At 40.3% G+C, this 16,794-nt stretch overlaps 1 protein-coding gene across 1 annotated transcript; it reads left to right on the top strand.

The window, feature by feature from the left end:
• Positions 1-1,120: 1,120 nt before the first annotated feature.
• On the top strand, positions 1,121-15,636 carry LOC104465063 (GRAM domain-containing protein 1C-like; the record flags this gene model as incomplete). Its single annotated transcript, XM_010077961.1, has 6 exons — positions 1,121-1,239; positions 2,399-2,519; positions 6,412-6,571; positions 13,319-13,465; positions 14,271-14,389; positions 15,490-15,636. Coding segments are annotated over 6 exons (813 nt in total), but the record flags the coding sequence as incomplete, so codon positions are not given.
• Between the last annotated feature and the right edge of the window lie 1,158 nt (positions 15,637-16,794).

The following is a 16,794-nucleotide window of genomic DNA, read 5'->3' as shown; positions in this document are numbered from 1 at the left end:
GTGGGTCAGCGCTTTTATGTCTTGTCTAAAATTGCGGGTAGTGTAACACTCTACATGGGGAGCAAGGAGGTGGAGGGGATCATTTAAAAGCTCTTTAAATAATGCATGGGTATTTAATGTGATCATTTCATGCAAATAGTAAGCAGTACTTGTGTTACTGCCTCATTAGCACAGTTCGGTTCCCTCAATCAATATGGATTGTGGCTGAGGCACATTTTCCAGTGTGGTGTCTCACTTATAAGATCACTGGTATTGCTCTCTGAACTCTGTTAAATCGCAGAAACTTATTTTCTTTCTCCTTTTTTATTTTTTTTTGAGCCCTTTACAGCTGAAGTGGACTTTGAAACTAGTTGTTTAGTTTGCTGATATGAGTTTGTCATACTACTTTCACTTCCTGACTTTCCTGATGATCTGAAAGAACTTAAATATGTCCCAGTAGCTGTGGGAATTCATGGAGCGGGGCAGAGAGATACTAGAGAAAAGAGAAGAGTAGCCAGTGATGAGTCAAGGTTACACTGTTACTGACCAAAAGCAACTATTTTGTGTAAAGGGGGTTCTGGTGTTGTTCCAAAGCAAGGAATTTCTGTCCCACCTGGGCAAAGTGGACAGGTGGCTGACCTAGACACCGCTGGCTGTGGTGACTGAAACGCTAGCCTCTCACCATTTGTAAAGCACTCTGAGCATCCTGAGGAAACAGGCATGTCTCTATTAAGCAGTTTGTCCAAGATTGAAGAGGGAGTCTCTGGCTGTCTACTAGTTACTGGTCTTCTGCCCTTGTTGAGTGAAATTCAAGAGGGAGCTACCTCAAAGTTATCTGTGGAAACATTGGTGACAGGTGAAGAAGAAAGTAGTGGCTACAAGTGTGTGGTTTTTTTGAAATAACAGTTTTTCTCATGTCTGATGATATTGGTTAAACAGTGATAGGTTGGGAATATGGAGTAGACAGGAGTACAGTTCCCAAAAATGCTGAAATGCAATCTTGAAATGTGATACCCAAGTGCCTTCAGTCCTTGTCAGAATTGAGGTTAAAGGCTGTGGCGTAATTCAAACTTCTTACTGTTTTACCTTCTGTGCCTTACTGTTCTGTACCGTAATACTTGACTACTTTGCTTTCTTGCAGAGGCTGACCAAGCAGGAATTCTGGCAGCTGGTGCACCAGAGCTATGGCTCTGAGCTGGGCCTGAACAGTGAGGAGATGGAGAGCTTCCACTCATCGTCTGAGGACAACGGGCAGCCTCGGTAAGGGGAGGCTATAAAGTTTATTGAACTACTCAGGGAGAAGCAGCTTCTTCTTTCTTAGAAATTCTTTTTACAAAGGCTACTGTAGCCTTACCAGAAAGGTTAAGCCTGTTGTAAAAGGATACAAAGAACCAAACTTCATAAACTGAACATGCATAAAAACTGAATTGTATTAATTGTCTAAAGTAGTAGGAGCACAGCTGAGGCCCTTTAGAGGAGGGATATAGGAAGACCTTGTTCTCCCTGGATCTGCTTGGGGATATCAGCAGGATAGCTTAAATAGCAATGTTTTCTCCGTATGTATCTAGTTAAGATCTGTATGCCCTTCAACAATGTAGAGAAGGGCTGAATGGAATGGAGCTATGTATGATGTTCAGACACTTTTTCCTCTCCTCTATGGAGAGTGAAACACTAGTTTTGCTTTGTTCTCCTGATGTCTGAAGTCTTAGCTTATTTTTGTATTGGCCTCAGCTTGGATTAGGAAGCTGGAATAATCTTAACTGTATGTTAATTTTTTAAAAATGGTTGCCTTGATTTTTTTGGAACAAATGTAGACTAACTTACGGACCGCCAGTGTCAATCTAATCATGGGGCTTTAATTTTTGTATCTGTACATGAAGGAGTATGGCTGTACAAAACTGAACAATGTAATTTATGTCTCTTTTCAATCCCATGTTGTCTGAGTGTGTTTATTAGAAAAAAATCTTAAGTTCACTGCAGGCTTCAAAACATGTCCTATTAAATACCTGCTGGTGTTTGTTTTTCCTGTAAAAAAAAAAAAAAATGTACTACTTTGCAACTCTGGAATAAGGGATGCGGGGAAAAAAAGACTTGTCTCAAACTTTCTTAAAACATTTTATTTCCAAATTTGTTCTAGGCTATTTCTGTTTCCTCTTTTTTCACAGCACTCACTTTCTCTCTGGTTCACCAGTGCTTGGGTTTTACAAACCTTATGGTCAGAAGCTGAACCTTCTGAGGGGTGGCTAGGGCGAGGAAAATGGCTTGAGATTAATGAGCTGGGTGTGGGAAGAAGGAGTTGGCAGTTTTTAATATTAGCTTAACAGCCATGATTTGAATGCAAAAATCACATATGAGAAGCTTTCTCAGATTATTCAGTGCTTATTATCTCCAAAGATATTTTCCTTTTTGCTTTGTACAGATCCAACATTTGTGATGATTCTGGAGAAAGGGATGAAAAACTACCTAAAATGATGGGTTTAGTTCAGGAACCCATGCTTCAAACAGAAGGAGAGTTACTCAATAGACATGCGTTGCCAGGAGTAAGTGCTGATACAGCCTTTCTTACTATTTGTAACTGATAAGGATATTTGCTTAACTTATGTATCTGTAAGCATATATCTGTAATGCAGGGGGATTGTCATTTCAAAAGAAGCCTGTGAGAATTCATTATAGTCTAGAAGGCTTTCACATCAGAAATTTAATATGAGTATCTTCAGATTTCAATAATATCTCTTCAATTTGGAAATGAACAAACTGCTGTACAAGAGAATATTGTTGGTGTGAGTTTCAGCAACGTCCTGTCACTAACTCACTGCATAACCTGGCTGGGAATACAAGGCTTATGCCTTGGTATTCCCAGCTGTAAAAACAAAATTAACCATGTTTTATTCACCATCCCAGGGACCATGGGAATTTTAATGCAAGTGCTTTTTGAAAGTTATGCCTTTTGTTCACTTACAATGCTTTCTTGCTAGTGCTGTTTGTCGTTAAAAAAATATCCTCTTACACTTCTATCTCTCCTATTCATGAGGTTTATTAAAGGGTACTTGTGTTATCCTTGCCTTCAAAAATCAGTCTGCTGCTGTGAATATGAAAGCTTTTTTTATTTAGATTTGTGGAAATGTTTCAGAAGGAACGGGGGCAGGGGGGGGGGTAGGAATCCCCACACTTGATATAGTAAAGATGAGTTTTCCCTTAATGCCTTGGGTTAATATAACTGAACAAGCACGGGTGCTTCACTCGTGATATTGTATGAATTTGTGAATGTATTTGGCTGATTGGGAGAGTGAGCACATTAGTAGCGGTATCTGAGGTGTGCATAGTGTCTAGCACAGTTGCTGGGACTCCTGTGTGTAGTTGCAGTCCTGAAAGGTTGCAGACATTTTCTCTTGATTAATAGATACCCTAAGGGAAAGATCTTGGAGAAGCAAACAAAGCACTAAAGGATTTCTTGTTAACTTCCCTAAGGTTGGGTACCTAAATGCTATTTCTGCTTTGGAAAATTTAGGGAGGGAAGAAAGGAGATGCTTGTAATAGTTTTTACTACCATATAAATCTTCTGGCTTTTGTCGCTTTCCAAAACTGATCTGCAGGTTAAGCAGGCAGGTTTTGCCAAAATCAAAGTTAATGGCTAGAACTCATACCCAGCAAATGATACTAGTATTTGTCAGGTGTTAAAAGCTTAGTTAATTGGAACATGGGTATCCCTCATGGAAATCCTAGCAATATAACACAAGATTTTGAGAGAGCTGTAAGGAAGGCCTGTTGATGCTGCTGGAATTTCGGTTTTTTAGGTTAACTGCAAATCTACCCAGGTAGCCTTGGTTTGGACTTGTAAGTCTTATTTGCACAAGAACAAGCCATTTAAAAATAATTGCTCTGCCTGGAAAAAAAGTGTGTTTACCTAGTGGGTGCCACACCCAGAGATGTCTCTTGCGGGTGCTAAATCTAAGTGAGCATGTTGGTAAGCAGTAATGCCTAGGGATTTGTGTTGTACCCAAGCAAAAATGCAAGGATTCTCCCTTGAATAAACTGCATTTTAAAAGTCCTTTAGTTATTGTGTAAAAGTGCAGTCTTGATAAATGTGTAACTAAACTGTTTAGCTTACTGTTTCAGCGTAACTAAAATACATAATGTTTGTGTTCAGCTGTAGGTGTCATTTGGTGCTTCTCAAGAATGTCAACACGCTCTCTGCAACACCAGGATCACAGCATATGTTGTAGAAGCACAGGGACAGTAGGAGGAGGCAGTAGCTCATAGAATGTATTTGTCAAAAAAGGTGGTACTGACACAAAACACATTTAATCACCTTTCAAAGACTGGAGGGAAACAGCCTTAACCCCTTCTTTCCTGTTCTGATAGGCAAAGTCCGAAAGCTCTCTTCAGAGGGAGATCTGAAATGATGGAGGTGTTGGCCACAGTGCTTGGCCTGTCTTGGAAAACATGTTGTCGATAGCTGTTCGTAGTTGATAAAAGAAAGTCTGGGTGTAGCACCAGTCATGGCATGTTTGTTCACAATGTGGGAACCACCTTGTTGCCTCTCTGAATCAACCATCTTCTTCCCTCTGCCCCTCGTAGGGAGACCTTAGAGCCTTCCAGTCCCACAGCCTGCTGTTCACAGGTTAAAAAACCAAAGAGCCTTTGCACAGAGCTTAGTGGTACTGGACTAGCTCAGGAATAAATGTACATAAGGAAGAAAGTATACATCTTTCTGACAATTCCATCTGACAAATCTTAAAACCATTACTCTGTAGGAAAACAAAACAAAAATCCTCAAAAAAAACAGAAATAAGAAAACTGTGTTAGAGCTGATCAGAAAAGCCTCAGCATGGATTTCTTCTTCCCTGACATCATGAAAGGCTTTTTTGTAGGAGCTGTTGCTCTAGTCTTCTGAACTGAGCTTGCCTTTCCTGCTCTGTGCGTGGAATAGTGGGGCTGTTCTTATACTGCTGGTGGAAGTTCCACCTGTTCACCAGATCCCTAATCTTCATCAAAATGGTATATGAGTTCCTTGGATTTGTGCTGGGTCTGTGTCAATTTTTAGACTGTTTAACCACAACTAGCTCCTTTCTGTCTTCCATCTGTATTAGTAGAATATTTTTGACATGGAAATGTTGATTCTGTCCTAGTTCCTGTTGTATGACTGAGTATTACTTCAGGCATGGTAGCTCCTTTCAATAGGAGCATTTGTTAATTGATACACTTTTCTGATGCAGTCTTCCTTTTTTTTGACCTTGAAGGGAGTATTTTTGTCTGCTTATACTGCAGTCAGATTCATGCTTGTCTGTTTTCCAACCACCTACCTTCTAATGGCCTTCAGTTGAACAAAAAAGTAGATAGTCTTTGTTTTGAAAAAAACCCAAGAAGTACAGGAAGTACATGACTATTCAGGTAGTGGTGCTTTTGCTTTTTTGAGTCAGTGCTGAATAATCTTTAGGGATGATAGTATTGCAGATGAATCAGAACTGCTCAGTTGAGGAAGCCTGATCTTATTTATTATGGTCCATATACTACTGCATGTGGAGGGGCTGTACCAGCTGTTCCACTGGAAGCAATGGTAGCTTTGAGGAGAGGTTAAGAATGAAAACTGTGATTCATAGCTAGCAGCCAAGATTTTTTGAGTGGCATTTTAAGATGTACAAACCTTGGACATTCAGTTTCACTAGAAGTTGCTTCTTGAAGTGTACAATGGCAATGTAAGCTTAGCCACCAGTTATTATAGTTTAGGGTTAAGAGCTGTGTCATTGGTTCAGTGACTGATATTTTGGGGGATGTCCTGCTTGTGTATTGGAGATGGCAAATGGTATTCCATTGCTTTGTTCCTCAGAAGTAACATTTTATAGGTAGAATGGCTCTAGACAGTGATTTAGAACTTTTTTTTTTGTCAAAGGGTAATGGAGCCCTACAAAATAAGAACACTTTTCAAATATATAATTGGGATTATCTAATCTTGCTGAAAAAAGCTGACCCTGCCTATTTCATTGTGTTTCCTCTCAGGATTGTTAGACCACTTGCTAAATTGTCAGAAAAAAACTAACCTGATCAATAAAAAGTATATAATCTGTGTTAGGTTAATTACTTTATAAATGCTAGCATTGATGCAAGGAGGGAGACCAAACCATGCTGGTGGGTGCACGGGGCCTGGATGGGGAGTAAACTGTCCTTTTAAAGGCAGCCCTAGGTATGAAGGTACAGATGAGTAACACTGTCCCTTGTTACCAGGGTAAAGTGAAAGTGTGAAATAAAGAGGAAGGGAGGTTGTATGTGAGAACAAAGGAGAAATTAGTGCTTGATTGTGTGGTAATTGAGCAGATAGAATATGTGGCTTCCTTTATATGGCTTTCTTCTTTGAAAGTAACTTTCTCTTTTTTTTTTATTTTTTTTAAATACTCTGTGATTACTGATGCATTTGTTTTCTCTTGGTTCTTTCAGGTGGAGTCCCCAACTGAGAAGCAAATGAAGAAGAGCCCTCTTCTATCTTCAGAAAGAAAACCTGTTAAGTTAATCAGGAGCAGATCTTTAGAAAAGTCCTTGGACCTGAATGAGAATGAAAATCTTCCTGAGAAGAGCAGTGCCTCAGATAGTGAAGAAGGTAAATCTCTTAACAACGTGACTCTGGTGTTCCATCTCACTTGTGGAGCAAGTTAGAGAACTTTCTGATCTTATGAAACTTGCTTGCTTGTTTTGTTTCACAGAATTGTGGCAAAAACATCTTTGTATCTTAGTTGCTGGGGAGAAAAAAAAAGTTGTTAGGGATGTTTAGAATGAAGACAAATTGTGGTTTTGCTTTTTCTTCTTTGGTGGGTAAAGAGTTGCTAACAGCTTAAAGTAAAAAAAAAAAACCCCAAACATATTTCTTGACAGCTTGATGGTATTTGTTCACTTTCCATGTTCTCGTAGGTATTTAAAATATTTCTTTCCTTTTGTTTTCACTTCATGGGAACTGAGGGGAAGCATTTCAGACTGTTTGCCAGTTTCTGAAAGGTTCCTCCACCCTTCCCACCCCTCTTCTTTAGGCTTCTACTTTTTTAAGGCATGTGAATTACAGTGTTATTGATGGAGTAAACTGAGGAGCTCGCTGAAAGTCCAGGCAAGACAACTTCCCAGCTTTCAGAAGCAAATTGTGCATATTCTGAATCTGGTCTGAAGATTATAAACCTTAATGTGTACATCTTGGAGCAGCTTATACTTTGTGTGCCAACGGAGTTAATTTCTTAATGGATCCTAATATACCATCCTCATGATTCATACGTCATTACCCAGTACAAGATGAGAAGAAACTTGGATACCACAGTAGTGTAGAGATTGTAACTTGTCTGTTATGTGCTTCCTTTCCCCTTCTTGCCATAGGAGTGGAAAGTGTAGATGTATGTCACATAGTGGTTTTGGTATGAGCATTTTTGTTATATCCTGGGGAGAGAGTAAGGCCAGAGTGTGCCTTCTGCCCAGTCTGGATGATGGTGAGACTTGTGCTGAGGTCTGTGGGTGCTTGTACTGTGGTCCCACAGAGAACAAGAACTTGTCAGGGGCTACTAAGGTGAACTTTTCACTCACCATGAGGAACTTTCCTGTGCCAAAGGGTTGTATGTTCAGACAGCTCACTGAAGTTTTGGTGGATGTTCTGTTAAATATCCCAATCTCAGACTCTGTAAATGCCGTTAAAACAAGGTGTGCACAACCTGGATTTGTTCCAAAGTTGGTGTGCAATGGTGGTGTGCAAATGAAGCTCAACAGTAGTAGCTGAATATTTCTTTCATATGCAACAAGATAACTTTTGTCACCTGTTGGTGGGAATAGAACAGTTCAGTTAATTGAGGTCAGTTCTTAATCTGGCTGAGAAACTTTGCCTCTCATCCCTTCAAACAGAGCTGGCAACTGAAGTTGCTTGCAGGTGTCATTATGTTGGGATCACTGAGGTGTCCAGGAAAGCTTTCAAAGTCATGGATTGAATTGGCTGCCTGCAAGTTGTGATTGTTGCCTGAGGGTATACTTTATATTCAACTAACTTTCCTTTTGCTCACCCGTACTGCTTCTGTGTTTGCTTGAGTTCAGATTCAACTCAATGTATGTCAGGTTGTATCATTTCTGTGAATATACCTACTTGAATAAACTGCTGTTTATGCCATACTCCTATACATTTAACAAGCTTCACAAGTTAATAGTTTACTCCATCACAGGTGTATATTTTAGAGCAGCAGAAAGTTTTGGCCTTTGGATGTTTTAGATATCTTGCGGTTTTCCTTTCCTGTTAGTACCCCATCTTTCTTCTGCCTCTGGATTTTATTTTTTATGGCAAAGGTCTTCAGTGAAACTGATCGAAAATAGTCCTGTTGCCTTTCATGTGGCTGTTTGCCTAAATGATAGCAGTAAATACTCCCATCATCCCTGCCTTGGTGATGTTGAGTAAATAGAGCATATTAAAATGGAGATGTCTCTTTAAAAGAGAACTGACTTCATGTTGCTTTTCTTATTTCTTGTCCTAGACTAGTCCTGTTTTATTCAGAGCAGGATTTTCTAGTCCCATGACATTAATCTTTTCTCTCAGATCCCTTCTTCATGCTTAGATTTTTTTTCTTCTGTTTCTCTGTCTGTTTTCTATTGCAGTTACCCCATACTCTTACAAGGTGAATTCCTTCATGCAAATGAAACTAACTTTCCCACATGACAAAGGTTTACCCATGCGAGTAATCTCTCTTGTGTCCTCTGGCTCATACACAGGCTGCCCATGGAGGTGTCCTGGTAAATAAGGTGAGGGGCAAGCTCAAGATTGTTGTTCTCCAACTCTGGGTCCAGCTGACACCCAAAGCTGGAATGCCAGAGCCTTGACAACTATAGTTCCCTTGCCCTAAGCAATTCTCACGTTGCTTATTGGGGGATGGGGGGTGTGCATCTCACTGTGCACCACTGGCCTATTGACTTGCATCTTGGTGCTTTTGTTTGGTTTCATAAACTGGAGTATAAATCTCCAGCCATGATAAACTTTAATAAAATAAAAATTAATTATCTGCGGCCTTGATTCTGTATTTTGGAAAACAAATTTTGGTTCAAGCACAGAATATGTATTTCCAAAATAGAGTCAGGAGATTCTGAGTTTTCTCAAAAGACTCTTTTGTCCGCAGGGTTTCTATATGCAATGACAATGTTCAGCAGCATAAAATACTCCAAATAAATAAGGGGAAGCAGGAAATTGGAAACAGTATTTTCTGTCAAAATTTTACTGTATATGGGGACATCATAAATCCCTGACCTCCTTGATAGACTTACTGTATTGTTTCTGTTTGTACTAATAACCACCTTAAATGTGTGGTCTGCAGGAGAGCATAACTGCCTGCACTGTAGTGCTGTGAGATGGGTACAGCGGTGGCTTGACTTTTCTTGCAGATAGGAATATATAGGGCAGAAAATGTTTTGAAATACAGGGTGGCTGAAATTGGTTCAGCCCTGGTGTCATGTTTCCCTGCCCCCCCCCCAAGGAATTTTGGGTATACAATGTATGTAAGGAAGAGTATCCCTGTTATCTTGTTGGCATTTTAATCAAAATACCAAAAGCATGTGTTTTGTTGAATATATAACTAGCAATTATTTGTTGCTTTGGGGGTTTGGAGGATATATATTTGAGTTATCTAAAGGCAAAAGGAATAACTTTTTCTCTTGTAAGCTGGAAAAAGCTAGCGTTGTCACAGTACTTAGTACATCTGCAAGTTAATTTTGTACTTAGTCTTTTAAAGTATAGGAGAGCTCTTTGATAATGGTTTGTATTGCTGATGCTGTCTTTAAATAGATGGTGTCTGGAACATGTTCACTCTAGGAATTGGTTTTATTGATTTGATTTCAGGTATATCTGCTTAAAGGCTCCTACCTGCATGTATTCTTCAGGCAGTGTGCAATTTTTCCCCATCCACAGTGACATAGAAATCCTCAACAGTGCTGATATTTGGATATGTACACTTTGTTTTTCTCCTGATCCTCTCTGACCTACTTGAACTTGAAAAACCAGCTGTCTTATTAATTTGTTTGATAGTCTCTGCTCTTATTGGTTCAGCTTTCTTAATTTGCTTGTGGTGTGTGTTTAGCTTCGAGGTATTGGTGGTTAACAGGAATTTTAGGAACAATTTTTTTTGCTGCCCTCTTCCCCCCCCTCCAGTTTTCTGTCTCTTTCTTTTCTTGCACTGTAGATGTTTTCAAACCTCTGCAATCACTGCTGCATAATGGTATTATGTTCAAACATTATTTCACAGTTTGCCTTGCAGTAATGAAAATGACCTTATGAAGTGCAAGGCAATAGCAGGGGAGGGAACAGACTTACTGTCTTCATGCTGAAGCAGGACACTCTGGGTAATATGATTGCTTCTGGATTTTTGGGTCCCTAGGGATCCTAATCTAAACTCAGAATAATCTCATGTTCTTTTATCAGACAGTAGCTCCAATTCATGTATAAATGTATTCAGGCTAAGACAGTGTTGATAATTGCATACGGCTGTTATTTTACTCCATAACAGCATTAAAAGTTAAGGAGTCAATTGATATCTAGATACCTGCTCAAAACACTTTGTTTATAAACAGTATTTCTAAGCCAGTCCTTGGTAGATAGAATGCTGGGTTTTGCTCTAGTACTGACATAAATAAAAAGCAAGTAGGTTTACCTGTGTGAGTTAAACAAAATAAAACAGTAGACAAACATGCATATTCATTTCTAGCAGAGATGAGTGGTTAAAGTTTTCCATTCTGTTCAGATTGCAGGCATGTATACTGTACACTTATTCCTTGCTATGCTACTGTTTCTGCTCACTGCTTCATCTAGGATTTCTACAGATAAACTCTGAGAAGCCCAGGTGGAAGTGACTTGAAGCTTGTTAAGCTCTTGGTTTATGCAGCAGCTTGCTTCCACAGATGGGGAACTCACAGCAGTGTTCATACCTGCACCTTCCAGACCTATAATCTGAAAGATTTCCAAGCTTTCTGGAAAACTGCTGTTTGAATCAGAGCATCTGAAGTGGCTGATGAGCCTGATATATCAAGCCAGTTTCAGCTTGAATTTTCTGAAAATGCTGCTTTATGCAATAACACCACTCTCTAAAATTTTGTTTGTTCCAAGAGCTGAGAGAGATTGTAAGTAAAACCATTTTTGTCAATGCTCTCTTGCACTTGGTGCTTCATTGACTATTCCTTATTAGAGGCATGACTAGATAGAAGTAGTGCAGTTAAATAAGCTAACTGGAAATTTTGTATAGACCAATGGGTGCTCTTGCTGAAGACTCAGTACAAGGAGGACAGACTTGATGCTTGAAGAGTAAATATCACAGTAGCAAGGTCTGTGCCTTAAGGTAATAATGCATGGGCTTTGTGCATATCATAAATTGCTGTGGTTTACCAAATTACCTCACATCAGCAGAAACATTAGTAGCTGTCCTCTGGTGTTTCAGGTGAAAATAAAGTTGTGTCATTTGTCTAAGCCTCACTCGGGCAAAGGTAACTTGTATTATCTTGTATTTGTTAAGACATAGACAAATAACTGTCAAAGCTATCTGATGCATGGTGACTTGATCATGTGTCAGGGCCTTTGTATGTTGTGTTGTTTTCTTTTTTTTTTTAAGTGGTAGCAGATTCCTTGGGCATGTCAAGGTCCAGCTGAGTAAGATTCAACCAGAGTAACTGGCTTGAATTACCTGGTATCTGACTCCATGCATGTCAGTTGATGCACAGTAGGCAGAGGGGATGTCACCACTAATATCTGAAGCTTCCTGTCTCAGATTGAAAGAGAGGAAGTGGGGAGTGCACTCTGAAAGGAGAGGTCTGTAATGCTGAGACCTTGTTAGCTGAGGTCAAACTCACAGTTCACTGTGAACGTAAACTGAAAACCCAGGCTGAATTTGTCTTCCTACAAAATGTTTCAGCACAGCAGAATCTGTATTCAAGCAAGTAATGACTGTGTATTGGCTGGTTAAATGCGTGCTTGCTTTCTCTCCCACCTTGCAGTTGTATAGACTTAAAATTGCATAAGCAGAACATGGCATGGCAAGGAAGCCCATCTCTTATGCAAGCACAAAAATATGGCCATCCTGCTTCACTTTTGGCATCCTACATTGAAGCCTGTTTAAGTCAAAGAGAACGTTTTTTGGAGGCAGGCATGTAACAGGGACTTTTAGCAGGCTAGAAGCAGCACTAGAGCAGAATTCTGCTCAGAGTCAGAATTGGACTTCGTTGGGGACTGTTGTGGTGTTTAGTTGCTGCATTTGCATTTATCAATACTGACTGCTACCAAGCAGTAATGTTTTAAGTGCTGTAACCTTAGCCTGTAGGCAGCTTGTGAACTACAGCTTGATATTCAAGCTACCTTTGCATTGGTGGCTGGCACTGACCTTTGCTAGCTCTGAGCATTCATTTGTATCAGTTGAAAGGTTAGGCATCCTGACTTCTATCTTGCTTCTATAAGATTTGCTCTCAGCTTTTTGTTTCATTTTAGTGAAGGGGGGGTGGGTGTGAGGGTGTTTGGTTTTTTGTAATTATAGTTTAGGATGGACTTGTTTCTAAAGCATAAACAGGTTGAGTTGAGGTTGGCATAGGAAACTGCTTGCCCTCCAGGATTTTAATTCTCTCCCTTATCTTTTGCAAGAGACAACCACAAAGCTGAGTCATGCCAGCAACCAACAAGAAGCAGAAATAGCAAAGATCAGTGCTGCAGCCACAGAACACCACTGGGGTGCTTGTTGTGGTTTTGAAATAGGGGATAGCGATTAAGCATCTTGGTGTGCTCTTTTCAGGACTGCAAAATGGAGCAGGGTGCTTCTTGCATTCCTCTTATAAGTATGGAGAGAGGAACAGTTTGAGGAACTGTTTGGGAGTCCGTACCTGTCTCTTAGACTGTAGACACTACCGGCATTACACATGTTAAAAGCAGAATTCTGAAACTAGACACAAGTAGGAAGAAAGCTAGTATGTTTTCATTGTCCTGCTTGCTATGCATGTGTCCGTTGTACAATAGGCACACATATTAATGAAGATTATGCTAACTTTTTGTCTTCCCCAGTGTTTTCCTGTAGGATCAGTAAAATACTGAAAGCAAAACTAAAGGGATGGGACCTTGTGATGTTGATTTAACTATTTATGTTTGCACAGGGAAAAGGTGGGGGTGGTGGGGTGTGCCAGAAAATCAACTCTGGATTTTGCTGCTGAAGGCAACCTACCTACCAAATTGTGTGCTGCTATCATTCCTGGTATTCTGAGTGTGAGAAACAAATGCTGATGCAAGCTTGGGAAGGATGTGAGCTGTAATAAAGCTTACTATATTATAAAGTTGCTTCATAATACTGTTTAACCTGATCTCTCTGCCTTTCCTTAGCAGTGAAGGAGACTGCGTCTGAGAATGATCTCTATGGGAGGCTTGTTATAAACAGAGTTTTCCACATCACTGCAGACAAGATGTTTGAAATCCTCTTCACCAATTCTCACTTCATGCAGAGGTTTCTCAATTCCAGGAGTATAGTAGGTAACACACTCTTCTCCCTTCTGTCTGTGTTGCAAGCTATCCTGAAAATTTCAACCTCTGAGAAATGTTAAATAGGTCTAAGTCGAATTATAAGTTTCTCTTTGATATAAAAGAATTTTGAAGATTTAAAGTTCCACGATGAGAGAGGATATTTAAAGCTAGCGTGTTGTTTCTGTAGATCTGTAGATCAGTTGCATTTTGGAGTAGAAAAAACTCATTTCAGTGCACTACAAAACTGCACCTTAATGCCTGAATTTCGGCTAGGCTATTAAGTTGATGCATTCTGTGGGGTATTTCTGATTACATTGTGTCCCAGAAATAGTGAAATGTGTACAGCTGGCACACCGGCAAAACCATTGCATCCTGCTAAACGATACTCACAGGCTTTAATTTTCTGGATGAGTAAATTTTATTCACTGAGATCATGAGAACAGAAAATTAAGTCAAAAAGGGTAATATTTATTCAGTTTCAGCTTGGAAGGCAAGTGGCAAAAGCTTTTGATAATGATAAGTGAATCTATTTGACTTTAAACAGATGGGAAATTACATGTTTTCATTTAATTGCTTACTTTTCTCCCCACCCTCAAGTCTCTTCCAGTAGACTTAGGTTGAGATACTTTAGTGCCTCACCTTTCTTCATCATTGAACTACAACTTTCCCTTTTCCTGCAAAAAACCACAACGATCTGGAATCAGTTTTCTGTCTCTCTCCCCACCACTGTTCTTAAACTGTTAAGATATGAAAGGGCAAGGATAATGCCTTTTAGGTAATCTGCATGTGAGATTTTGCATAATTTCTCATCTAGATGCTGTATCGACCCCTTGGAATAGAGATTCCAGTGGCAATCAGTTGAGGACTTTGACATACACTGTAACAATTAACAATCCACTTTGTGGGAAGTTCACAACTGCAACTGAAAAGCAGGTACTGCGTGCATGTGTGTGTGTGTCTGGTGCCCTTTAAGGCAAGGGAGAGGTCAACTCTATGATCTGTCAGAGATCTAACAGTGGATTAGATTTCAGTGAGCTGAATGTGAATCTCTAAGGTAGCTTGCTGCTCCTCTCACCACTAGTGAGCAAATGCTGATGAAATCGGAGAGGCTTTCTGTCCTTACAAATGATTGTAAACTTCTCCCACAAAGTCTGTGGGGGAACGTGTTAACATCTTTTATGAGTTGGGGGGTAGAAAGATGCAATGAAGTGCTTTCAGTGTCCACTTCTGGGCTCCCCAGTACAAGAGAGATGGAAAGAGTCCAGTGAAGGGCCACTAAGATGATTAAGGGACTGGAGCATCTCATATGAGAAACAGCTGAGAGCTGGGACTGCCCAGCCTGGAGAAAAGAAGGCTCAGGAGGGGATCTTACAATGTGTATGAGTATCTGAAGGGAGGGTGCAAAGAAGACCAAGCTGGGCCTTCACCACCTTTACCACCAAAGGCCATACCTCTCAGTGGTCCCAGTGACAGAACCAGTAGCAGTGGGCCCAAACTGAAACACAAGTGGTTCCCTCTGAACATCATAAAAAAGTTTTTTAATGTGACGGTAACGGAGCACTGGAACAGGTTGTCCATAGAGCTTATGGCATCTCCTTCCTTGGAGATATGGGAAAACCATCTGAACATGGTCCTGGGCAACCAGCCATGGTCCTTCCTGAGCAGGGTTCTTGGACAAGATGACCACCAGAGGGGCCTTCCGATCTCAACCATTCTGTAATTCTGCTTTGGGAAAGGTCTCATAGGTTAGTCTCAAAGAAGAGCTGTGGTCATGAGTTGGTGGCCAGCCTTGCATCTGGTACTTGAAATGGCAGTGGGGAAGTACTGCTGCTGCCTATGTTGGCTCTAGCAGGAGGCATCTTCTCTTTCCCCACCCCATCTATACTTGCCGTTCTTAACTGGTTTTTGTTGTTGTTCAAGCTTTCTCCCTACTCTAGTTCACTTGGAGTTGGTTGATCTAGCCTAAGGAATTCAGGCTGAAAGAAAAAAAAATTGGGTACCATGAATATACCTTATTTTTTCTTTTATGGTAGATCCTGCACAAGCAGAGCCAGAAAGGTCAGTCTTACCAGGTGGATGCTGAAGTACTGACCCATGATGTCCCCTACCACGATTATTTCTACACTGTGAACAGATACTGTATCAGTCGCACATCCAGCCACAAGTGTCGATTACGGTGAGCTGAGTGGTGCACAGTGGGAGGGGAGAAGCCAAGGCACATATGTTACAGGTTGATGAAGTGTGCTTATCAAAAGATCTGCAACACCATAGAGAAGGTCAGTTTGTCTTGAAGTTGGGGATCTCTTCTGAAAAATGAGCTTAGTTTATCTCTTGTCAGATGTATGCTTTTATTTGGATCTGATTAATTCAGTGAACACTTATGTTGACTCTACGAGGTACAGAACTCATCTCCAAGGCTCTGTGAGTGGGATAAATTAGAACTACCTGAGATGTTTTATTACAAAGTTTCCCAGATGTCCTTTCTAAGGGCCTGCCGAGGAGGATGGCTTCACAGGAAGGTGCAGGGAAGACGGAACATGCCTAGCTTTGTGGAGAGGGTACTCAAGCAAATCAGGCTTCATTATTAACATCCGCCTAGGTAAGGGAGTCTTAAAAGGCACTTCCCTTTCCTTTCCCATTTGTTGAAAATGCCTGAAGTGACCAAGTTCCATGTTCAGTACATTTGTGTGACTTTCTGACTATGTAATCCTTGGTAGTTTTTATGCTGTCTTTAGTAAGAACTTTTATCTCAAACTTCACCAGTACCCAGGAAAGGTAAGCAAACCTGGATTTTATTCTGTATAGCCTGAGATAATCAGGCTATAAACGTGCTGAAGACTCCCTCTCTACTAGGACGAGAAGGGAAGAAAGGTCCTTGAACAACTGTTCTAAATGATTTTTTTTTAATGAGTCATTTCCTCTTTGAGGGCTATATTTGTTTTATCTGAGACACATGACAACCCTAGGGTAAGAGCAAAAACCTAAGTATCAATATGGTGCACAGAGCATGCATGTATAGACCAGAAGGTGGTGTTACAGATGGCTTTATTATACTACGTTTAAAATGTCTCAAACTCTATTTGAAAGATGATGCTTTGTTAGACTAGAAACAGTGGGCTTACACTGATTTGGGTGATTATTTGAAAACATTGAAAAAAAGGTATTCTAGGATGGTCAGTGTTCTCAACTTAAACAAATCAAAATCACAGGCTATCCTTTTGTCCTGTATGAAGAGCTTTGGTATTCATTCAGCTGTTAGAAGCAGCCCTCTGAAGGATTCTACTCCAGTTCATTTCTATGTGGTGTTCTCGGGGATCAGTTTTGGGGCCTGTCCTGTT

This window comes from Pterocles gutturalis, unplaced genomic scaffold (assembly GCF_000699245.1).
Source record: "Pterocles gutturalis isolate BGI_N339 unplaced genomic scaffold, ASM69924v1 scaffold21033, whole genome shotgun sequence".
Taxonomy (NCBI): domain Eukaryota; kingdom Metazoa; phylum Chordata; class Aves; order Pterocliformes; family Pteroclidae; genus Pterocles; species Pterocles gutturalis.
This window is presented reverse-complemented; position numbering and strand designations above follow the sequence as displayed.